Raw genomic sequence first — 22016 nt, 5'->3', positions numbered from 1 at the left:
AGAAAAGTGCAACGGCCCATTTGCCGCTCTCGGACACAAGAATCTTTGGAAGCAGAGTTGAGAAGCATTGGAATGTGGAATTAAAAGGAAGTGCGCTACGAGTAGCTAACGAGTGCAAGAATCGAAGTTGGTTATGTATATCTCAAAGCCTCAATGCTTCTTCTCCCGTTCTGCTGCACTAACCATCTCTGTCTCCCTGACACTAAAAGACAGAAAAAAGAGAACTTCTCGACTAGGCTGTGTTTTGTTGTGTGCTGTGCCTAAGTGACTTAGAAGGTGTGCAGGTAGTCGCCAACAAACGAACTGCCGAGACGCGACACCGTCTCAGCGAGCTCGCTGGCGCCAAAGGTCTTGGCCAGCGTCTTGGCCCAGTCGGCCGCCTTGCCCTGGATGGTCAGGACGATGAAGCGGTGCTAGGTTTGAGCAGAGTCAGTCACTGTACGTCTCATAGTCTCTACCGGGTAATTACCTGGTAGGGCTTGTTGTTCTTGTCGTGGAGGGCGACCCAGCGGTTCTCGCCCTCCTTGTTCTTCTGGCCGTACTGGAAGCGGTCGTTGATGGTGACGATGAAGTGGCCTGCCGCTGTCCGTCAACATTGCGATGAGATCGCGTCCGTCACCTGGCCAGAAACTCACCACCTTCCTTCCTGGCGCCCGGCAGCTTGCCAATGTAGTCGGCGCTGGCCTCGTCCTTGTAGAAGCGGTCCTGGACGTAGAGCAGCACGTCGTCACCCGCCTTGGTCACGTTCTTGGCCTTGACAATGTAGTAGCGGCCCGTCTTGGTCTGGAACGACTGCGACCACGAGAGGTCCTGCACGGCCTTCTCGGCCTCGGCCGTGTAGGTGGGGATGGACAGGGTGTTGCCGGCTTCGGGAATGGAAGGCATTTTGAATGAATGGGGGGAGGATTGGATGCGGTGTGTCGAGATGGTTGGCTGGTTTTTTGGAGTGTTTGAAAGGCTGCGAGATGCTTGATGCGCGATGGAGATGATGAACGGAGACAACTGGACAGCGAAGAGGACGGACGACCTTTAAGTATCTGGTTATCTCACCTCGGATCTTCTTTCTGATTCTGGAAGAAGCACATTCGCACAGAAACACGGTGGCAAAGCCGGTCTCGCACAGGAACACAGTGGCAAAGCCGGTCTCGCCGTGCCTCCCTTTTCGTGGTTTCGCAACTTCTCCGTCATCCTCACCGCGCGTCGTGAGACAAGCTCTCCCAAACCATCGAGTCTCTCGACCAAAAAGGGAAAAGGTTCAATGCTGTTCAGCCCTCACCTGGCCTGCAGCGTTGCAGGACTAAACTCAGCCTTCACTAGTTCTCGCGGTCTATCTAGATGCGGCTGAACCTCTGCCAGCAGATAAAGAACTGACAAAGCCCGCTGTTGAGTCACCGGGTCAATATTGCTGAAGCTGGCAGAGGTGTAGATCGCTCTCCCACCAGAAGCTTGACTACGGCAGGTCAGCTCGCCAAGGGCCGCCACTTCGTTGAGGGTTTTGCCCATTTTGGCAAAACCACCACCGCGGCCGCTAGCCAAACGTGTTCGTTGGCTGGGAATACTTCTGAGCAACTAAATGAGAAAGGAGGTGCATCGAGGGGCTGCGGCCAATAAGATTGCGCCAAACAACTGGTGGTGCCGCATCGACTCACAATATCGCCAATATTCAGCCAAATCCAATCGAACTTGTCCATGTCGAATTTGATGCCATAATTGCAAATACACCTCAAAGCCAAAATGACGCCTGCGCACTCTTATGTTGCGACATTTAGGAATGCCGTTCTTTTTTTTTTTTCTGTTGGTTATCTGTGGTGTAGATCTCTTGTATTGTTAAAGCTCTTGTATTGTTAAAGCGGTGGGTGATGCATCGCCAGCTGTTAGAAAGGTCAGCGCACGTTCAACGATTCATACCTGTGTTAAACTTGGTTCCTACCCCTACACGAATCTGATCTCGATGAGCACACCCAAAGTCACATAGTAAGAAACTAATGGAAACTACCGCAAGGGCCACCTCTGACTCACTTCGGTTCAGCCCACCTTCGTGTTTCCCACTAGTTTATCTCTTCCCGAATGGTCCTCATCAAGACATTATTGTAGCCAAGAGTGGAAGGCCGGCAAATTGGCTGAAACGGCCGTCACTCCGCCGGCCTTCTTTCTCAGTAATACCTGGACCCTTGGTGACAGGACCAGGTCCCAGCACCGAGAAATAATGTGTGTGCGGGTTGTTTCCAATCCGAAGCTGGAATGGGCATGTGTGTATCGGTTTCCCAATCCTTGCACACCGTAGCTCGTAATGACGGGAGCTCAGGATATCGTTTCCAAACACACAGAACATCGATAGCTGATGAGATCATCGAAAAGGAACCCAATCAAGCCTGCTTCTCTCCACGTTCAGCGCACCACATCTTCGAGTATTGGATAGTGACTCACTCAGCAATGCAGTGCGTCAACCATGATACGCAGGAAATGAGATCCGAATGGAGAACGGGAGATGAGATGAGGAGTAATGTGGTTGAGGGCGAGATAATCACTCAACGCAAAGTGAACAAGTATCAGTGAATACGCACGAGAGGAGGACTCCCGATCTCTCTCTTCATCAACCCACCTTTCAGACCCAAGACGACCCTGGCATCCCCACAACCGACATCGCAATGGATGGCAGCCCTGTTGACACCAACACGGAGGGGTCCTTGGCCCCTCTCCAACCCCCCGGGTTCACACAGCAGAAGCGGATCAAGTTCGAAAACGGCCAGCTCGTCGAATACTGGGTCGATGTTCCCATCGAGAAACTCAAGGTTGGTGCGTCGAACCACTGTCCATAGCTTCTCCCTACCTCCCAATACCTCTCTGACCCCATTGGCCCTTGCCCAGAGGCGAAGCCTAGCGCCCCGCTGGAGCTCTTCAAGGAGTTCAAGTGGGAAGAAGACATGTCACTCGGCTCCGTGTTTCCCAGCCTGAGCGGCACCGAGTTTGACGCGATCACGCTGAAGAACACTGCTATGACCTGGCTCGGTCGTGACGCATCCGCTCTCAAAAAGGCTGGGCTTTGGCTCGAGACGGACGTCGAGTTCCGCGGCATCCTGCAGCCCATCCACGACACCCTCCGTGACGTCTTTTCACAAGACAAGCCCGGGCTGCACCTCTCGGCGCATCTAGGCATCCAGCAAGACTGGACCGACGAGCTCATCGCCACCGGTTTCACCTTTAAGGGCAGTATCGACGGCATCAACCGTGGCTTTGGAGATTTTCTCATGTTCCGGAACGCCGGAGTCATGCTCAACGTTGTGCCCGGCAAGGGCGGCGACTTGGACACCCTCTGGGGCTTTTTCGGTACCTTGCACTTGGCCATTCCCAACTCGGTCGTGCCGCTCGTTCTTAACTACACGCTCGAGCCCAAGACGGACACTCTGGACATCGCCATGACCTTTGGCGAGGGCGAGGGATGGCAAAGCGTCTTTGGCGTTTCGGGTTTGGATGTGAGTTTCCTTTATTGGATCCGCTTCTTCATCTAGGTCAAACTCGCTCATATGTGTCGCGCAGCTCAATCAAGTCACATTCGGAACTAGCATCGCTAAGTCGGATGTGAAAAAGTCGCTGGAGTTCTCCATCGCCTCCAAGTGGTCCCTCGGTGGCGTTGCTGTCGAACTGAGCGGCTGCATCAAGAAGTGTTGGTCTTCCTGCTATCCATGTACTTTCGGGACCTCACTTACAGACGCGGCTAACCCTCATACCAGCTGGCTCCAGTCTCCGCGGATACATCAAGACGCTGACAATGGACGACATCCGGAAGCTCTTCAATACAATGACCGGATCCCATCTTGATCCCGTCGAACAGGACGTACGATTCAGCGAGTTGACCGTCGAGATATCGCAGGGACGCCTGATGCTGTATGGCGAGGTCTGGGTCGACTCATACAAAGTTGCCGCCGCCAAAGTCCTCATCTCGGTCGATGGCGTCATGATCTCAGGAGCTGTCGACGATCTTCACATTGGCGAAGAGGTCTGTGTCAAGCAAGCCCGACTGGAGCTGATCATCGGCGACGTCAGTAGGCCGAAGGAACCTACCGGCATTCCCAGCCGACCCCAGGGCAACGACCCGAACACGGGCACCGAGGACACGCAGACTACTCCAGAGAGCCGCCAAGGAGCCAAGAATGAAGTTGTCCAGCAGAAGGCTACCGGCTCAACCAAATCCGCGGAGCAAAAAGGAAAGAAGAAAGGCACGCCTGTCGCCGCCATTATCCGAGGAGAGGTCGATGTCCACACCGACACGTTCAATCTCAAGTTCAACGTGGCGGCGGCTATCTCCAAGACCGCAGACGGCCCGCTGAGCTATTTCGTGTATGGACAGCTCGACTGCGAGAGCTTGAGCATTGGCAAGATGGTGGGCGATGCAATGGAAGACGGGCACCCCATGGACCTGCAGTTGGACCGAGTCACGCTGGTGGCTGCCAGCCATGACATCACCAACGACTATGGCTTGAACACGGCGCGGTTCCCCATCAAGGAAGGTAACTACGTGAAATTGGGCCCCCCACTTTCCACGGCTGGCTTTGTACTGATCGTTGACGCTCGCTGTAGGAATCTTCCTCTGCGCCGAGCTCAAGTCGGTTCCCTTTGTGGGCGAGCTGTGCAAGGGCTCGACGCCGGGGGACAGATATATCCTTCGCGCTGGATACTCGCAGAAGGGCGGGCTCAGCATCGGTATTATCCTTCCAGAAAGTATCCGGGTGAGTGGCTGGTGACTTCGAGCCCTTATTAGCATTCTGTGAGCACACACAATAATCATGGCTGACTTGAGCCCCTGTTTCTTCTCCCAGATTGAGTTGTCGCCAACGGTGGTCTCGGGGCCTCTGACTCTGATCGTCGAAACGAAACCTGACCTCAAGATCGTGTTTGATGCGACGCTCTGGGTCACCCCCGACGGCGAAGAGAAACCATTGCAACTTGACCTGGGCGTAACGGCCGACAGTTTGCAGGCCACGGCCTATGCGTAAGTCTGCCCATGTCAAAGGGGATGCACCCCCTTGCTAACACGGACGCGGAACAGTCAGATGACCGGCTGGTGGAACAACCCCTTGGGACTGAGCCCTCGATTGAAGATAGGTGCGCTGCTCCCACGATAAGAAAACATGCACCTACGCTCGAGTTTCTCGCTAACAGTCGGTCGATCCAAAGGGCCTCGTCTGACCTTGGAGGTCGAGGTCATCTACGAGCAATTCCTTGCTTCTGGAACGCCGTCTGGTATCGGTTTCGAGGGAGGGTTTGTTGTCGACGACACGGACGAATATGCCGTGGCTTTCAATATCGGCACCAATCCGAAGGAGTCGCTCGTCAAGCTCAAGGCGGCATGTCTCGAGTCGGGCCAGGTGATCAACCTGATAAACGCGGCCGCCGACCTCGAGATTGAAAACCCCAAGCACGAGATGATTCGCTTCCAGGACGTCAACGTCTACGCCAGCCCGCTCGGGTGCATTATCGGAACCCAGGCGTACCCGCCGGGCTTCGCGGTCCAGGGCAAGGCCTTCATATTCGGGAACAAGGTCGAGATTGACGCTCGCATCGGGAGCGAGGGCATGAAGCTCAAGGGCGAGATCGACGGCTTCGAGCTTGGCCCCCTTGCCGTCCGGGGCGGGAAGCGTGCCGACGGTACGAGGGGAGAAAAGGCACTCATCGACTTTGAGATCACCAAGGAGAGGCAGTGCTTCGAGGTCAGCGGAAGCGTCATTCTCTTCGATCTCGAGGCGTCCGTCTTCGTCAAGGCCCAGGTCATGCCGGAACCTGATCTCGAGTTCAACTTTGAGCTGTCGTGGAGCGACTTGCTCAGGTTCCAGGTGGACGGAAAGCTCATCAAGTCGGCCAGTGAAGGCAAAGAGGTCGAGGCTGGCGGCGGCGTATTGTCGAAACTGAAAGATGCCGACTTCCAAGTCCACGCGCTGATGGAGCAGCGCATCCTCAGCGAAATCTCGGAAGCCATGCGAAAGTGGTTCGCAAGCGCCCAGGCGTCGGTCCACGAAGGTATCGATGCGGCAAAGCGCAAGGTGGACGAGGCCAAGGCCGAGTTTGAGCGCAAATGCGAGGTGGCCAAGCAAGAGGTGCAAAAGACGCGGATCAAGTTCGACGCGGCTATGGAGAGAGCGCAAGGCAGCCTTCGAGAAAAAGAAGAAAATTGCCGCCAGGAGCGTCTGGCAAACGAGCGCTACATCGTGGAGGAAGAGAAGCGGGCCGATGAGAAGATCCGTGTTGCCGTCGCTGATCTGGACGCGAAGAAGAAGGCCTTTGAGGAGGACACGGAAGAAAAGAAGCGCAACCTGAACCAGAAGCGGCGTGACGGCGACGAGGCAATCAACTCCAAGATCCGCGAGCTCCAGGGCGTGCGCGAGACCCTGCAGCGAAAGTTTGGCAATGCTATTCAGGCGCTGGAGAGCGCCAAGGCACGGGTGTGGGCCGAGCAGGGTGAGTACCTCCATTCTCTTCGTTGTTGGTATTCTCTACCCAACCTAACATGTTCTCCAGCGCGCGTGGACCGGGCCCAACGGGACGTGGACGAGGCCGTCGACGAACTCGACGATGCTGCATGGTACGAGAAGCCATTCTTGGTAAGTCCCATCGACAGCAGGATCGAACTCCCTGTTCCAACATCAAGTAGTCTAACGGATCTCTTCGCAGGCATGCCGCGTTGCGGTGCGGAAAGCCGAGTATTTCATCATCAAGGCAGCGCTAGGCGCAGCTTCGCTCATCCTCGACGCCGCACGGTTCATCGTCGAAGGTGTCGCGTACAATATCGCCCTCGGAGCCGTCAGCCTTGCTGAAGGCGCTCTTGCCACCGCGCGGAGCTTCTGGGCCGGCATCATCGCGACCGCGCAGCTGGCCTTGGACGGTGTAGCAGCAGTGCACGCGGCGGGCATCGGGATAGCAAAGGTCGCGGTGACGGCGGCGGAGAAGGTGGCGCTGGGGATGAAACAGGCGGCGGCGGCAGCAAAGGACGCGATGCTGGCAGTGCAGCAGAAGGTTCTCGAGACCGCGCGTGCCGTAGTCAAGGCGGTTGCCGAGGGAATCGACTTCATCGCCTTCCAGGCCGCGCTCGAGGTCCTCGACGCTGCGCAAAAGAACACGGTTTGGGTCGACATTGCAAAAGCTGGGTTGGATGCTGCCGAAGCTGTTGCGCAAGCGGTTCTTGCCGCAGGCAAATGGCTCGCCGAGCGGCTGGCTGACACGCTAAACATTCAAGTGGTGGAGCTGACGGCGTCTCTGCGCACCATCACCCACGGCGGCCCCTTCACCATCCGCGTCAAGGGGATCGTCTTGGGGAGTGCCTTTGATTTCGAAGGGACTTGGACTCCGCGGGATGTTCTTGGGTTCATTGCGGCCGTCTGCAAGGAGTTGTGGGACAAGTTCATGGTCAATGTGCTCGAGCTTTTTTCCGAGAGCCAGAAATCGATCAAGCATGAGTAGGGTGGGTACCTGGGTGGGACGGTGGGTACGCGATGAGATTAGTTTCAGTCTGCAAGTAATACCTTCTCTTTCGGGGTGTTTTAGAGACTTAGTCTGTGTGTGCAGACGTAGATACCAGATCAGTTACGTAGTAGCCAGCATGCAGTTATAGAAAATTAGCTCAAAATTAGAATATGGTTCGCAGTCCAGAGCTTCTTCCTTGTCTCATCCAGTTTCGCATTTCGGCACCTGCCCGTAATGAGCGTCCCTGGATGCGGTCATGGCCAACGCACCAGCAAATCGACCCACTTTTGCTTTTTTTCGACAACCGATCCCTCTCTTTCTTTACCCCATTGGGACGAAATTGGACCGCATCGATAGTAGAGGGCAGATTCACCACGACTTGAAATGCAACAGCAGCAATCCTCTCGCACGAAATAGGCGACGCGTATCACCAACCCCTCGCTTAGGCCGTGTGTCTCAAGGCCAAGTGCAGCAACTGCCGTACGTGGGAAGCTCCAATCTCCATTCTTTAGCACAAAGTCTCTCTTCTCGTCTCCAGAAGATCAATGTCCAAAGCACGCTCCTCGGAAACGCTGGATTACTGACACGATCTTGCAAGACCACGTAACGTGGGCAGGCTGTAGTAATCACATCGCGAACGTCATGGACCAGGTTCCCAAGAACGAGTGCTGCACCTGCACAACCACGGTCAAGAATGAGGGTAAAGAGTACCCCCCGCAGGGATCCTATATGTCAGCTGGTGAGGTGTGCTAGGCTCGGAAGGGAGAGAGATCTTGGTGATGAGGAAGGTTTTATGCAATAAAATTGAATATTTGCCGGTTGGTAGTGTAGGATTATTGAACGCCTGGGCCAATGTGATGTTAGAGATACGTTTCTACCCGTTCGATATTGTCTCCGATGGACGAGCAAATGCTCCCAGGTGTTCTAGATGTTAAGCGGCTGTCTAATCTTTGCTCTCCTCTAGATTATCGCCTGTCCTAAATGAGCTTGTTGCCTCCTATCTCCCCTACCGCGGTGCTTCCGTCCTCAAGCCCGCGACCATGGTAATCGGTAGGCGCGTGCCAGCCGTCGTAGGCCAAAAAAGAAAAAAAAGGTGAACTGCTTGCTCCCGGGGTCTATCTGGCGATTGTGCTGTCAGTTAGGCTTGTCGAAGCAGTGATTGAGGAGCCCACCTGGACCAACCCTTTCGGCCTGTCTTTATGGAGATGGACTTGAAGGAGCTTGCTCCCTTTTCTAATTTGAAGAATCGGTCTCTCTCATTTGAGGAGGGTATTTGAGGGTGAGGCTGTGAACGATTAAAATCACGGCTGTGGAAGGAAGTGGGCAGCGACCGTGTCGGGCTGCGTTACTGTCTCAGGCGCGAGGTTAGAGGTACAGGACCTGCTCAGGAAGCTCAGTGGGACACCGTCAGCAACCGGCCCCGCAGCAACGTCAAAACTGCGTCCACGATCACGGATAGATAGCTAATTCAAAGACGTGAGGCAAAGTCAAACGTAGACGGCTCAAATGACTGCTCTCGGCAAAGGTGTGACAGGAGCGCCCCCGCCACAATCTCTGGAGGAAGCAGCGGCTGTTTCCGTCACTGGACGCCGAAGTTCATTGCTCACGCCTTCCACGCGGCGTGAAAACATCGCAGTCGTCTTATCCGACGATATCGCCATACTATTGTAAAAATAAAAAAAGAAGACACACGAAATCAAAGCGAAGCGGGCACAAGTTTGAACGCAAGGAACCCTCAAGACCGAGAGCAACAGCGATATCTGCCAGGAGTGCAGCGAGTAATAATACTCGACGCCTTTGAATACGGGCACGTCGTAACGATAAGACTAAGCGGATGAACACAAAGAACGAGGAACAAGCGACTTTCTTTTCGTTTTCTTCTCCATATCACGGCCCGAAGGCTATGATTACAGTGAAAAAAATAAATTACTCTCTTTGTATAGCGTGTCATCCTTAGTGCAGGGGCCATGCTAATCTTCTCTGTATTGTTTCAATGTGACCAGATTGCCCGAAGGCTGGAGGAAAAAAGGAAAGGAAGGAGAGATTGGCGGGTGCGAGCGCTTGTTTCATAAACAATCTAGTTGATCCGTGCACGACTGAAAAAAAGTGACATGGCAGAAGTACCTTTTGTTTTGCTCCACTTGTCTCAACCCGTCCCCTTTTGTCCCCACTGCTCGGAAAGAGAAGTGGGCCACCAGTGACCAAACAGGCAAGCGAGTTTCCCTCCAACTCTTGTTTTCTCTAGCTTGTTTTTTGTTTCCTTCCTCTAATCAGATACACATAGGGGACCTCTCATCTGGTTCTTAGTGGCTTGTTCCAGCCTGACAATAAACATTCATACCACCTTCATAGCCAAGGTCACCAAGTGTGACGACGGCATGGCGCAAGCCAGTGTCGACTGGATTCATCTCGGCGCCTTTCTGGACTGTCAAGTTTCGGTTGAGTTCTGTTACACTGTCTTGCATCTACCTATAACTAGCATTTAAGATTTATGTCAACTTGTTCCATGAAGTAAATAGATCCACTAATACGAGTTGATGAAGCAAATCAGAGAGACAATGGAGGCTGTGGTATGCTGGGCCACCTCTAGGTCATTGTGCTATGCAGATTGCCTTCGCCCTTATTAAAGTGTTATTGTTCGTCTGAATGATAGGAATCACGTGAATAATACCGTTGTACCGAGCGGGGCGCCAGAGCTGCCCTCGTCTTCAGGCATTGTTTATGCAGTTACTTCGCCGCATGTAACAGGCAGACTGTTCTGTTCCTGCTTCTGTCAGGCCCGCCTTGCGAACATATTCCAACGCAACGCATTCACGAACCCCCCCCCCCCCACCCACCACACCTCACTCTCAACATCCACCTACCGCTTTTGTTAATCTCCCTATATTGTAGCTGAAACATTACCTCGTCCATCTCTTTGTTTCAAGCAACTCAGCATAATGGCTCTATCGTCCCGCTCGCCAACTCACTCCGCACCTTCTCGCTGACCTCGTCCCACTTGTCCAAGGCATCCTGTTCGGCATCGAAATCGTACAATGGGCGGTTCTAGCGACGAAGATGAGTCAGCCTATAATCAACAACCAGCATCTATAGCAAACGCCACAGGAATAGAACACGTTACCGACCTTGATCTTGACCATCTCGGGATCAATCTCAATGTCCTGGCCTACATTCTTTAGCACATTGTGCCACCTGTCCCGCAAATCCTCGCCGTGCGTCTGGCTGACACGAGTCCGGGGGAAACGCAGCTTCTCGTAGGCCCGCGTGGCGACCTTGATGTCGTCGCGGGCGGGCGCGAGACGCAGACACAGGGCCAACACACCAGCGCTCTCGCAGGCCTGGCTGGCGCCCTGGGCCGAGGTGGGCAGGTGGGCGTGGCAGCTGTCGCCGAGCAGGACGATGCGGTGGGCGTCGGGCGACACCCAGGTGGGCAGCGGCTTGCGGTAGCAGATCTTCCAGTCGAGACAGGCGTCGGTGGACCGGATGGCCTCGCGGATGGCCGGGTCGATGTCGGACACGAGCCGCCGCACCTCATCCATGTCTCCCGGCTGAAACCAGCTCTCCGGAACGTCGCCATCATCGCGGTGCGTCAGGATCCAGTTGAACTCGCGCCCGCCGCGCAGCGTGTTCTGCACCACGTGGGTGTCCGGGCCGATCCAGAAGTTGACGCTGTCGCCGTCGACCAGGAACGCGTTGCGCGCCGGGTCCGCGGCCATGGCTGCCGAGGGCTCAAAGTAGGCGCGGAAGCACGCGTAGCCGCTCGACACGGGGTCGTCGCGGGCTCCCAGCACCAGATGGCGGGCCAGAGACTTGATGCCGTCGCAGGCTACAACGACGTCGGCGCGGATCGTCTCGCCCGAGGCCAGGGTCAGCGACGGCTCCGTCTCCGAGTCGGCGTAGGCGACGACGTCGCAGCCCATGCGGATGGGGATGCCGCGGTCGCGCACCCACTTGAGGAATATGTCGTGGTAGTCGCCGCGGTGGCCAATGTAGCCGGCCATGTCCATCAGTGGCTGCTCGGCCAGCACCTTGCCGTCGTGCCAGCGCCGGATCTTCATGGTCGGCGCCTGGTTGCCAATCTCCTGGATCTCGCGGACATTGCACCCCCAGCGCGCCAGCAACTTGTATGCATTTTCGCCCAGGCCCAGCGAGTCCCCCAGCCGGTTGAACTGGCGCACCTTGTCGAGGACTGCTACCACCTCGTGTCCCTGATGATGCAAAGCGATGGCTGCCGCGCAACCGCCAAGCCCGGCGCCGACGACAATGACTGAGAAACTTGTGTCAGAGGGTGCGAGTAGATGGAGCAGGGGGCCAAATAGGCCCTTACCTCGCAAAGGGGGATTATGGACCGAGGCTAGTCTCTCGAATGGTTTCCCTGTTTCTTGTCCTGAGGCCATGGTCGAGTACTTGCTCGGGACGGCGTATGATTAGTCCAGTTTCCTGCCGCTGGTTATTCGCAGTTATCTCATCTGAAGAGAACCAGAGACAATTGACTGTAATCAGACGCCAAAAATAGGGAATCAGCCAGCTCGAGAATAACCTACCTAGAAGTGACCATGTTCGAACCACCAAAATGATTAAGATAAATCAATGCCTCGTGCGGGGGACGAGGTCGAGATCGAGTGCGCCTGGAGCTTACCAAGAACCCCGAATGCATCCCGGCAGTTGTCGAGCAAGGGGCTCGCAGCCCAATCTGGAGCGGAGTCGTAGGAAAAGCGTTGCCGGCAGAATTCCCCTGGATGCAGGCATGCTTCCCCTCCGGTTCAGCACTCCCATCCCGCGTCTGCGGGGTTGCCGTCCCAGGCACTCGAGCTCCATGGGTCTTGGATGGGGGCAGCGGGCGGGGCCATGGGGATGGAGCTAGCGGCCATCTTGTATAGGGGGAAGGTGCGACTACCATAAATGTGATGGTGTGCTTCAAAAGTCCCACTTCAGCAAAACCTGAAGCCGCAGTTTTGCTTGCGCCCTGCCCGCTGCGCCCGTGCTTCCCGACCAAGACTTGCGACATCTCCAAGGACAAGATGCCATCCGAACCGCCCTTCGGCCCGCCCTTCGGCCCGCCCCCCTCCCTCGCAACCAGCTATTCAGGCCTCCCCGATCGGCTTGCAGACATCGGCATCGAGTCAAAAACACGCCTTCTTTCGAAGCGAACCCTCCCCGAAAGCGCCCCTCGACAACATGACGTCCCTCGCCTCCCGCCAGACACCACCCGAGCCGAGTTCAACCAAGCAATAGGAGAGCTCAAGCAAATCCTCGGGGATGAGCACGTTGTCATCAATGACAGGCCTCTGGTCGATGGGTGGTATATCGAGCACCCGTACGCGCCCTCTCGCTTTTGTGCTTGCAATGTCCTCGTCGTAACTAAGGCTGTAAATTTGCAGAAACACGCATGATGCGTACCACATTGCCCTCCAAGAAGACCTGGTCTCGAGCGCTGTCGTGTATCCCGGCACAGTCGAAGAAGTTCAAGCCATTGTCCGCTGGGCGAACAAGCACAAGATGCCCGTCTACCCCATCTCCATGGGGCGTAATATCGGCTACGGCGGGACAGCTCCACGTGTTCCCGGGAGTGTTGTGATTGACCTCGGGAGGAGAATGAACCGCATTCTAAACGTTGACGCCGAGAACGCCTCGTGTCTGCTGGAGCCAGGCGTCTCCTATTTCGCCCTGTACGAAGAGATCCAGCGCCGCAAGCTACCCCTATGGATTGACACGCCCGATGTTGGTGGAGGGAGTGTGCTTGGAAACGCCATTGACCGCGGTGTTGGGTAGGTAATCAAGTCTCATGCCCTTTCTGTTGTTAAATCGTTTAAATCCGCTTGGCCCTTGACGCGTGGCGCTGCAGATACACACCCTACGGCGACCATTTCGCAAATCATTGCGGTCTCGAGATTGTCCTCCCGAGCGGCGAACTCCTGCGGACAGGCATGGGTGCACTTCCTGGAAAGGACGGAGACGACAACCCGACGTGGCAGGCGTTCCAACCTGCCTACGGCCCCTATCAGGACGGCATATTCAGCCAGAGCAACTTCGGCATCGTCGTGCGCATGGGCATGTGGCTGATGCCCGAGACCGGCCACCAGTCTTACCTGATTACGTTTCCGCGCGACGAGGACTTTCCGGATATCGTCGATATTATTCGCCCTCTTGCACAGCAGCGAGTGCTTGGCAATATCCCACAGCTGCGCCACGTCATACAGGAGCTGGCTACGACGGCGCGCCCCAAATCAGACTTTTACGACGGCGCCGGACCCATTCCGAGGGAGGTGATCCGCGAGCACGCGGCCGGGCTCCCCGTTGGCGACGTATCTTGGGTATTCTACGGGACGCAATATGGTGACGCATCTGCTATTGCTGCCCAGCTCGACGTGATACGCCGTGCATTTCTGTCCAAGATCCCCGACGCTAGGATGCTACTCCCCGAGGACCTTCCGCCGTCGCACTACCTTCACTCGCGCGTGAGCGTGTGCAGCGGCGTACCCGTGCTGCGAGAACTAGACTGGTTGAATTGGGTCCCCAACGCCGCACACCTGTTCTTCAGCCCCATCGTTCCAACGCGCGGGCGCGACGCCCGCATCGTGCACGATATTGTGGTTCGCCTCCACGCCAAACACGGCTTTGATCTACTCCCGACGCTATGCGTGGCAGGTCGCGAGATGCATTACATAGTCAACATTGTGTATGACCGTGCGTCGGTAGATGAGAAGCGCCGCGCCGCTGCCCTGATGCGCGAGATCATTGCCGAGACCGCGGCTGAGGGGTTTGGCGAGTACCGCACTCACATTCTTTTCGCGGACATGGTGGCTGCTACGTACAGCTGGGGCAACAACGCCCTGATGCGGCTGAACGAGACCATCAAGGACGCACTCGACCCCAACGGCATCCTCGCCCCGGGCAGGAATGGCATCTGGCCCCGTCGGTTCCGGGGCAAGGGCTGGGAAATTCTGGGGACCGAAGTGGAGGATGCGTTGGACGGCAAGGGCATTGGGCCAAGGGTTGAACCGAGGTAGATTGTGGCCACCTCTGGGGGTTTTCCGCACCCCTGGTTTTGCATCGCACAACAGGTCTTGCCATCTAACACGAAAAGTTGTTTTGATATCGAAGCAATCTCGTGTCATGTCCATGTTCAACAGTACGAGCTGCACTGCCTTTGGTGACACGAATTATCATCCCAGCTCCCCCAATCAAGTGGACTTGTGCCTTCCGTTTGTCGTCCGGTGCTTAGAGGGTGCTTCTTCTGTAGCTTATGTTTCACTACATCACCACTGCTTCGGTTGCACAAAAGACTCCTTCCCAAGCAATCTATTCTACTCGACCCAAGCAAAATCGGGGAAAAATGTCATCAGGTTGGCATAAGTAATTCCCTCTCCTATACTCTCTTCAATCCCCAGTTATTGTTTTTGCATGGCTGTCATCGTGGAATCAAGGTCTACGCTTTTCCTGAAGGACCTCAATATTTCCGTTCCTCGACTCCGGGCGCGTAGGCATACACTCCAAATGACCCAATATCCTCGACACATAGCATCAATTCGGATCTCGACACGTCCAGTCCTGTCTAGGAACACCTCGGCCTTCCTTTTCCCCCCCTCTCCCCTCCCCTCCCCTCCCCTCTCCCCTCCCCTCCCCCCCACGCCTTTCCATGTCTTTCTCGCCTTTCTCGTCTCTACCGTTGTCTCGGCCTCCAAAGTTCCGCGTCAAGCGACGATAGCGATCGATTAAGCCCAGACTCTCCACACATTTCGCGGGACAAATGAATCCCTTTCTTCCACTTTCTCCTCCCTTATCGCTTCTTCTAGACGTGGCGACCCAACAAAGAAATCGCCCCACAACGAAATCTCTGCCCCTGTCATCTAATTTCCCGCCCTTCAACTTCAACACAACACAACTTCATCAATTCAGGCTCGAATAGCTTCAAAATACATCATGTCGAACCGTCGAGAGCAGTTAATTCAATCTGCAATACTTGCAGTTGAACAGGGCGCATCGCAGAAGCAGGCCGCGCATGACTTCGGGATCCCTCCTTCTACCCTCTGCAAACGCATCCACGGGGCAGAAAATCGAGCACAAAGTAAACAAGCCGAAAGAAACCTCTCCAATGCGCAGGAAAGCTTCCTAGCCGACTGGTGCCTCAATGAGGAGGCTGCAGGCAGGGCTCCTAGCCGTCGTCAGGTGCAGAGATTCGCTCAAGCTATACTCAATGAGGCCGGCACGAAAAAGACCATTGGGGAGCGATATGTGGACCGCTTCCTACGCCGCAACCCGGCGGTAAAGATGAAGAATTCAACCTTGTTGGAACTCTCTCGAGTCTGCGGATCTACTCGTGAAGCTTATGAAGCTTTCTTCAAGCGCCTGGCCTTCCAAATCAAGGATAAAAAGGTCATCCCGGCCAACATCGCTAACATGGATGAGCACGGCATGCAGGAGCTCGAGACCCGGGCCGGAAAGGTCATAGGAAGCTCCCTGACGAACCGAACCTACGTGAAAAGCTCTGATGCAACAACCTGGGTTTCAGTTATCGAATGCGGCACTGCTGAGGGCGTTCGTTTGAAGCCCGTGATCATATTTACCGGGGCCAGTCTTCAAGGACAACACTTTCCTGATAACTTCAACCTGACGAAGGAATTCCGGGAATGGAAGTACGATTACTCAATTACAGGCTGGAGCAACGCCAGTATTGCGCTGAAATGGCTCAAAGAGGTCTACCTGATCCAAACAAAGCCCCAAAGGCCGGGCGAATGGCGTATACTGATCCTTGACGAACATTCGAGCCATATGAACGAAAAATTCATGTTAGCGGCCTTCCAAAATAAGGTCCAGTTCGTCTATTTACCTTCTCATACATCGCACAAGTCTCAGCCTCTCGATCGCTCGGTCTTTTCACCTTTAAAGACCTATTTTAGGGAAAATACCAAGGCCCTCGCGAGCTTCACATCGTCAGCTCCTGTCAACAAGGTTCGGTTCCTTTACTGCTACAGAGATGCCTCGGGTAAAGGCATGAGTGCCCGTAACATCATGTCGGGCTTCAGTAAAACCGGGATTTGGCCCTTCAACCCGGCTTGTTTACTTGATGACCCTGAGGCGGTCAAGGACAATGAGGCACTCCCGGCCCGGCCTTCAACACCGCCGCCGACGGCCCCGAACGACGATGACAGGCTCTTCAAAACACCGCACGGCAGTCAGGACATCAAGAAGTACCAGGACAGTATTCGGAATGCCCTCAGTCCGGCTCAGCGGCGTGTGCGGGCCTTGTTTACTAAGGTCGGGAGGTCCCTGGATCTGAAGAATACAGAGATCGCGTCTTTGAAGGCACAAATTACGCATCTCACAACCGAATTAGAGGCTTCAAAGCCTCGCACGCGTAAGAGGGTATATGAAGATGGAAATGAGCGATTTGCACGTATAGAGGACATCGCCAAGGCACAAAAAGCTAGTCAAATACCCCCAAAGCGGAAAAAAAAGGCTCGGGCAGAAAGCCAGCCACATGCAGTCGAAGAAGCCCGGGAAATAATCGCCCGTGGGCTCGAACAATATAGACAGGCCGAAGAAGAGGATTGAGTATTTTTTTGCTAGTTATTTTGTGTAGAAATGGATAATTTGCGCCCGTGGAGTGGGTGTGGGCATGGCGTGGGCCAATTTCGTTGTGGGGCGATTTCTTTGTTGGGTCGCCACGTCTACTGCCTCGACCTCCGCCTTCAATCAATGCACCAGTCGGGCTAGCACTCTTCACACATCTGGCTGGGCAGTTCAATCCCGGAGCGTCCCCCTTCCGCCCCCCAGCCCGCAAGCCACTGCTATGCTTTTAACTTTATATCCCTTGATCAACTTTCCTTTTACCTGAGCCACAAGTTGTCGCTGTGTTTTGATGGCATCACAATGCGGCCTTCAGTCATGCTGTCTGGCCTCGCTTCCATCCCCTGACACGGTAAACATCTCCCTGTCAAGGCGCAGTAGGACTGTAGCTCTCGAGCACCTGAGCCACATGCCCTGATGCTCATAACACACTGCCGCGCTCACTCTTACCCTGCACAAGCTACTCCCCCTGTGCTCTCTCTTTCGTATAGAGTAGCAAGATTCTTTCGTCTGTACTACCTTCGATTCGCATCTTTTTCTCGATGCAGTTCTAGCTCCATGTTCTGCGTCATACCTCCCCTTTCTGGCCCCGTTGTTCCTTGCTTCCCTTCCGATCATCGCACTCTTCGTCGTAAAATAACAAGCTAACAGCAACATACAAACCTATAGATCACGGAGTCCTTCAGGAGGTTGTGGCGGGTATCACCTTAAACTACACCATGTCTATTTTGGTATGGGTTTGCTTGTTTGTGTGGGTCCTGGCTGTGGGGCCGGCGCTGGCCGGGTGCTGGCGGTTGGTTGTGGCGGGCTGGGGCGGGCTGGGTGGCTGGGAGATTTGGCACTGGTCGGGCTGGGGGGTGGCGGGCGGGCTCGGGGCCTGGGGGGCGGCCCCGGGCTGTCATCCGGGAGAACCGGCGCCTGTTTTACTCATCTTGTCCTGCCGGCACTATTCTTATCCCCTAATGCTGCGGCATCCGGCCTTTACCCAAATATTCTTATCCCATCCAAGCCCCTCACGTCACCGTCGTGGATGGGTATTCCTCATCGGAGTTGGTCGCCGATGAGCTAAGCAGGGGCAACCAAAACAAGCATCAAGCATCAAGCATCAAGCATCAAGCATCAAGCATCAAGCATCAGCCATCATGCATCAAGCATCAAACAGAACGTCACAGACCAAGTTCCGACCTCAAGTCATGACCATCGACCTACAACCATCGATCAAGCAAAACAAACTCTCCACAGCCATCAATTCGACAATGCCTTCGAATCTCAGTCATTCGGCTCACTCGACTCGGCTGGCTTCGTCTCAAATCGCCATGCCCCTGTCAATTCTGAGGCTCGACTTTACATCAGATCCTGTCTTTCATTGGACAGAGGCTCACCTTTCCAACCCTATCGGCATCCGTCGTTTTTCGGCGAGAAACACCATCACCCCATGTCATCTCTTCTCTCGGCTTATCTTCTCTCTCCGGAACCTCTTGTCGACTACCATTCCCAATACGTATGCGTCAATCTTTCACCTTGGTTTTTGATGTTCGTTCAGGTTCACTAACTCGGTGAGGCCATTTAGCACGCGTTTTTACAGGCCTTTTAGTCTTCGAGCAACCACAAACTTCACCGGCCAGTCGCGGCCACACTCTTCCACGCTACAACTGGACAACGCGGCATAGAAGAAAAGGCGAATCGCAGCCCGTGTGAACAGTTCTGCAGTCTATTGCAGCAATAATGTACGAACAAGAGAGCAGTGGCGTTTGCGACTCGTCTGAGTGCTCCGGTTCAGCTGTCGCTACTGGTACTAGCCGCACTGGCGACGTTTCTCCAGATAATTGGGGCTACAACACCTGCACCGATACAGTCCCGCTCCTCATGCACATGCTGCTACTTGACTACGGCATTGGAGAGATGCCGTTTGAGGCACCTCCATGTATGATCAAGCACTTCCTCCCCCGGACCTAGACGTTCACCAAGCACATGACCCAGTTCGCCGAGTGCTTCCGAGCTGGCCACCTCCCCGACGACGCGCACTGGATATACCTGGCGACTCGCTTGTGTGTCTTCGACCAGTGCAGCCGCTTTGACGTGGCCTACATCGCCGTCGTGCTCTAATACTACCACACGAACCGGCCGGAGGTCGACCTCAAGAGCACGCGCAAGGGAAAGACGGGATACACGGGCGTGCTCGAGAAGATGAGCTCCGAGGTTCCGACGTGTGGCACGGAGCGGCTAGAGCGGAAGCTCCGCGTCGACGTGGAAAGGCTGATCCCACTGTGCTTCCCCGGCTCCTCTCGCAGCCGCCGCGAGACGAGGCTAAAGATAGTCATGTTTGCATATGCCGTCGCCGCACGCCACGGCATATCTCTTGGGACTTTGGAAACCGGCAGCCGCCAGATACCGAGAGGTCTTCCTGCGGCTCCGAACAAAGACGGACTTGCCACGGAAAAGGCAAAGGCGGTGAAGCAGGACAACGCGCCAGCTTCGACAGCAGCTAACTCTCTCCCGTCGTACGAGGCGGCAACGAGTCTCGGGACGGGAGTAATCAAGGGGGATAATGTGCAGCCTTTTTGCATCGAACCGCGGGGTGCATGTTGTGTTTCCATGCAAACTGGAACCCGTCCGGTCACCTGCTCTCTATTGGTATAACCATACCAAGGCGGCTACAATTTTTATTCGACGTCTATAAGACAAATAATAGCTCACGATGCTGACGAATCAAAACGGTCTGGAAGAGCCTTTACTCTGGCGTTTATGAGGCTTTTTCACCGCAGTATTTGGGACTTGACGCGAGTACAACATGCACCTCTTGTAAAGTCTGGCCAAACTCCTTCCTTGGTAGTTAATTAGACACAATCAACATCAAAATGCGAGGTTGTGCGCAAAATTGCTTGTCTCAACCGCAAACCTGCCTGCGTGCCTATGCTACGTTACAATAATTCGGTCCAGGGTCGCTGTCCGAGGCAACGAATCACCAACTGCCCGCGCGTCAGCCAAGAGTGCTTGTCGATCTCAACAGCACCCCCCCAGTGCAACCCCCATCCTCCGGCGCGCGAGCAAGTAATTATAAAGCATACGCATCGAGCATGAATGAGCACATTTTCCCCCCATCCTATAGCTTTACCCGTGCAATCCCGTGCCCCGGTGTCTAAACCAACGGCCTGGGTTGGGGAACCGGCGAGCTTGGCACCTGCGGGTGACGCACCGTTGGTGCTGTACCCTGGCCGGTGGGAGCGGCTTGCGGTTAGAGAAACGGCCCCCGCGCGGCTCGGGACCACGGTTGTGGTATGATGGCATCAGAGTAGAGTCACGCGCGCCTCAGCCTGTGACTAAGTCTACTATACACCGTCCGTCGACCGGCCGCCTCGGACACCGTGTCGTACAAGAACCGTATTGTGGATAGGTTACGGTCTTGGCGCTCGCAGGTTGGTCTCCTTGGGATGTGGTATATAAGCAGCGTCAGCCACAAGTTATAAAATAGAGAAAAACAAGTTCAATGTCTCGAAACCAAAGCTTTGTCAGCGTATTGCCAGTATACCTACACAACCAAGCACCCCTTTAGCGATGTTTTTGCGACATGGAACCGCTACCGGTTGGCCCACTCGCCTCCTCGGCGCACTTTCAATCTTGTTGCTTGCGGTGAGCGCCGCGGCCCAGAGCGCGAACGATCCCGCTTTCAACAGGAATCGAACCCTCTCGATTGGAATCGTGCGTCTTCCTGCTCTCTCTGGTTGCTAGACTGTTGAGCAGCTAACGGTTGCCTGTCTCGTGCGACAGGTTGCCTTCCGTGGCTTTGAACCGCTCGATATCTTTGGACCTCTCGAGATCATCTTCTCGGTGAGACGCTTTCCCCCAGACCAGTTGTTCATATTGTCAGCTCTCTAACTCTTGCCTGGCATCGGGCACCGACTAGCTCTCTTATTCCCACAGAATCACTCTTGCCGTCATTGCCGAAGCCGAGGGCCCAGTGGCAGCGGGACCGCCGCCATTCCGCATGAACGAAGCGGGACCCATCGAGGACTTCGGGTACATGGTGCACCCGACGATTATGGCGACGCACTCGTTCGGCAACGCGCCGGCGCTCGACGTGCTGCTCGTGCCGGGGGGCATCGGCAACGTGGCGCTGGAGCAGGCCAACAACACGTCCGTCGAGGACTTCATCCGCCAGCGCTATCCCAAGCTGGACTACCTCGTGAGTGTGTGCACAGGTGCCGGAAGTCTCGCCAAGGCGGGAGTGCTCGAGGGTCGGCGGGCGACGTCGAACAAGGGCGCGTGGGATTGGGTCACGAAGCAGGGCACGAACGTCACGTGGGTGCCGTCGGCGCGGTGGGTGGTCGACGGGAATATCTGGACAAGCTCTGGTGTCAGCGCAGGTACGTTGAGGCGCGGTTTGATTGTCTCGAGTGTTGCAGACTGACAAGTTCACCGGCCATGGCACTAGGGATCGACATGGCCTATACTTTTCTGTCACACGTCTACGGCGCAGACGACCAGGCCCTAATCAATACCATGAACGGTATTGAGTACGCGCCGCACCTGGACGCGCATTGGGACCCGTTTTCGGTTGTTCACAAGGCATGTCTCCGTTTTCTTGAGTGTTGGTCAGGCCGGGCTTGGGCTAATAACTAACCTGGCTTGTCGCCCATTCAACAGGTCCCTGGCGCAGACTATAATCGCAGTCTCACAGACTGTGTCAAGCCGGTTGGATACTAACCATCCCCAGAGAGATGAAGAGCGCCTTCATGCTGTGAGGTGAGCAGTGCGCGGTTCGTCGGTTCGTTGTTTTTGGGGGCGAGTGATCAGAAAAACGCGCCCGGACTGTTTTTTCAACTCTAGTGTAACGTTCAGGTTGCCGTTGAGTCTAGTGGATCGTTGGGGCCTAGGGAGCTAAAGGCTTCTCTGAAGTCAAGCCCGTAACCCATGAGCGAGAGAAGAAGGAGCAATCCATGGGCCGGGTCATAATTCCTTGGCAGGGATTCGGGCAATCAGGCAATGACAAG

At 55.2% G+C, this 22016-nt stretch overlaps 9 protein-coding genes across 9 annotated transcripts; 6 read left to right on the top strand and 3 right to left on the bottom strand.

The window, feature by feature from the left end:
- Nucleotides 1-57: 57 nt before the first annotated feature.
- B0T26DRAFT_709965 (uncharacterized protein) lies at nucleotides 58-985 on the bottom strand. Its single transcript, XM_060441957.1, has 3 exons — nucleotides 636-985; nucleotides 470-576; nucleotides 58-413 (listed from the first exon to the last, which is right to left on the bottom strand). The coding sequence occupies exons 1-3, from the start codon at nucleotides 883-885 to the stop codon at nucleotides 270-272; spliced, it is 501 nt and encodes a 166-aa protein (XP_060296254.1). The 5' UTR covers nucleotides 886-985; the 3' UTR covers nucleotides 58-269.
- A 1455-nt stretch (nucleotides 986-2440) lies between these two features.
- On the bottom strand, nucleotides 2441-3557 carry B0T26DRAFT_297120 (uncharacterized protein). The gene is made up of 2 exons (XM_060434228.1): nucleotides 2603-3557; nucleotides 2441-2527 (listed from the first exon to the last, which is right to left on the bottom strand). The coding sequence occupies exon 1, from the start codon at nucleotides 3344-3346 to the stop codon at nucleotides 2606-2608; it is 741 nt and encodes a 246-aa protein (XP_060296253.1). The 5' UTR covers nucleotides 3347-3557; the 3' UTR covers nucleotides 2441-2527; nucleotides 2603-2605.
- Nucleotides 3558-4944, top strand: B0T26DRAFT_297119 (uncharacterized protein). Its single transcript, XM_060434227.1, has one exon. It carries the CDS (start codon nucleotides 3770-3772, stop codon nucleotides 4757-4759), a length of 990 nt encoding a protein of 329 aa, XP_060296252.1. The 5' UTR covers nucleotides 3558-3769; the 3' UTR covers nucleotides 4760-4944.
- A 185-nt stretch (nucleotides 4945-5129) lies between these two features.
- On the top strand, nucleotides 5130-6809 carry B0T26DRAFT_646791 (uncharacterized protein; the record flags this gene model as incomplete). The annotated part of the gene is made up of 1 exon (XM_060437846.1): nucleotides 5130-6809. The coding sequence occupies one exon, from the start codon at nucleotides 5130-5132 to the stop codon at nucleotides 6807-6809; it is 1680 nt and encodes a 559-aa protein (XP_060296251.1).
- Nucleotides 6810-7904: 1095 nt separating this feature from the next.
- B0T26DRAFT_646524 (uncharacterized protein) lies at nucleotides 7905-8208 on the top strand (the record flags this gene model as incomplete). The annotated part of the gene is made up of 2 exons (XM_060437819.1): nucleotides 7905-7935; nucleotides 8054-8208. Coding segments are annotated over 2 exons (186 nt in total), but the record flags the coding sequence as incomplete, so codon positions are not given.
- A 2178-nt stretch (nucleotides 8209-10386) lies between these two features.
- Nucleotides 10387-11852, bottom strand: B0T26DRAFT_645185 (uncharacterized protein; the record flags this gene model as incomplete). The annotated part of the gene is made up of 3 exons (XM_060437690.1): nucleotides 10387-10500; nucleotides 10581-11722; nucleotides 11783-11852. The coding sequence occupies 3 exons, from the start codon at nucleotides 11850-11852 to the stop codon at nucleotides 10387-10389; spliced, it is 1326 nt and encodes a 441-aa protein (XP_060296249.1).
- Nucleotides 11853-12975: 1123 nt separating this feature from the next.
- Nucleotides 12976-14465, top strand: B0T26DRAFT_648134 (FAD-linked oxidase-like protein; the record flags this gene model as incomplete). Its single annotated transcript, XM_060437976.1, has 2 exons — nucleotides 12976-13223; nucleotides 13301-14465. 2 exons carry the CDS (start codon nucleotides 12976-12978, stop codon nucleotides 14463-14465), a joined length of 1413 nt encoding a protein of 470 aa, XP_060296248.1.
- Nucleotides 14466-18750: 4285 nt separating this feature from the next.
- B0T26DRAFT_675759 (uncharacterized protein) lies at nucleotides 18751-19665 on the top strand (the record flags this gene model as incomplete). Its single annotated transcript, XM_060439878.1, has 3 exons — nucleotides 18751-18949; nucleotides 19006-19073; nucleotides 19156-19665. 3 exons carry the CDS (start codon nucleotides 18751-18753, stop codon nucleotides 19663-19665), a joined length of 777 nt encoding a protein of 258 aa, XP_060296247.1.
- Nucleotides 19666-21010: 1345 nt separating this feature from the next.
- On the top strand, nucleotides 21011-21645 carry B0T26DRAFT_644719 (class I glutamine amidotransferase-like protein; the record flags this gene model as incomplete). Its single annotated transcript, XM_060437654.1, has 2 exons — nucleotides 21011-21393; nucleotides 21438-21645. The coding sequence occupies 2 exons, from the start codon at nucleotides 21011-21013 to the stop codon at nucleotides 21643-21645; spliced, it is 591 nt and encodes a 196-aa protein (XP_060296246.1).
- Between the last annotated feature and the right edge of the window lie 371 nt (nucleotides 21646-22016).

This window comes from Lasiosphaeria miniovina (assembly GCF_030549165.1).
Source record: "Lasiosphaeria miniovina strain SMH2392-1A chromosome Unknown B0T26scaffold_4, whole genome shotgun sequence".
NCBI classification, from domain to species: domain Eukaryota; kingdom Fungi; phylum Ascomycota; class Sordariomycetes; order Sordariales; family Lasiosphaeriaceae; genus Lasiosphaeria; species Lasiosphaeria miniovina.
This window is presented reverse-complemented; position numbering and strand designations above follow the sequence as displayed.

What these genes read in the sequence shown, in the direction of transcription:
- B0T26DRAFT_709965 (XM_060441957.1), bottom strand. Translation starts at nt 885, where the DNA reads ATGCCTTCCATTCCCGAAGCCGGCAACACCCTGTCCATCCCCACCTAC. An exon ending in GGGCGCCAGGAAGGAAGGTG is followed by an intron (nt 577 to 635) that starts GTGAGTTTCTGG and finishes GGACAGCGGCAG; the next exon opens with GCCACTTCATCGTCACCATC. An exon ending in AGAACAACAAGCCCTACCAG is followed by an intron (nt 414 to 469) that starts GTAATTACCCGG and finishes GCTCAAACCTAG; the next exon opens with CACCGCTTCATCGTCCTGAC.
- B0T26DRAFT_297120 (XM_060434228.1), bottom strand. Translation starts at nt 3,346, where the DNA reads ATGGCCAAGTGCAAGGTACCGAAAAAGCCCCAGAGGGTGTCCAAGTCG.
- B0T26DRAFT_297119 (XM_060434227.1), top strand. Translation starts at nt 3,770, where the DNA reads ATGGACGACATCCGGAAGCTCTTCAATACAATGACCGGATCCCATCTT.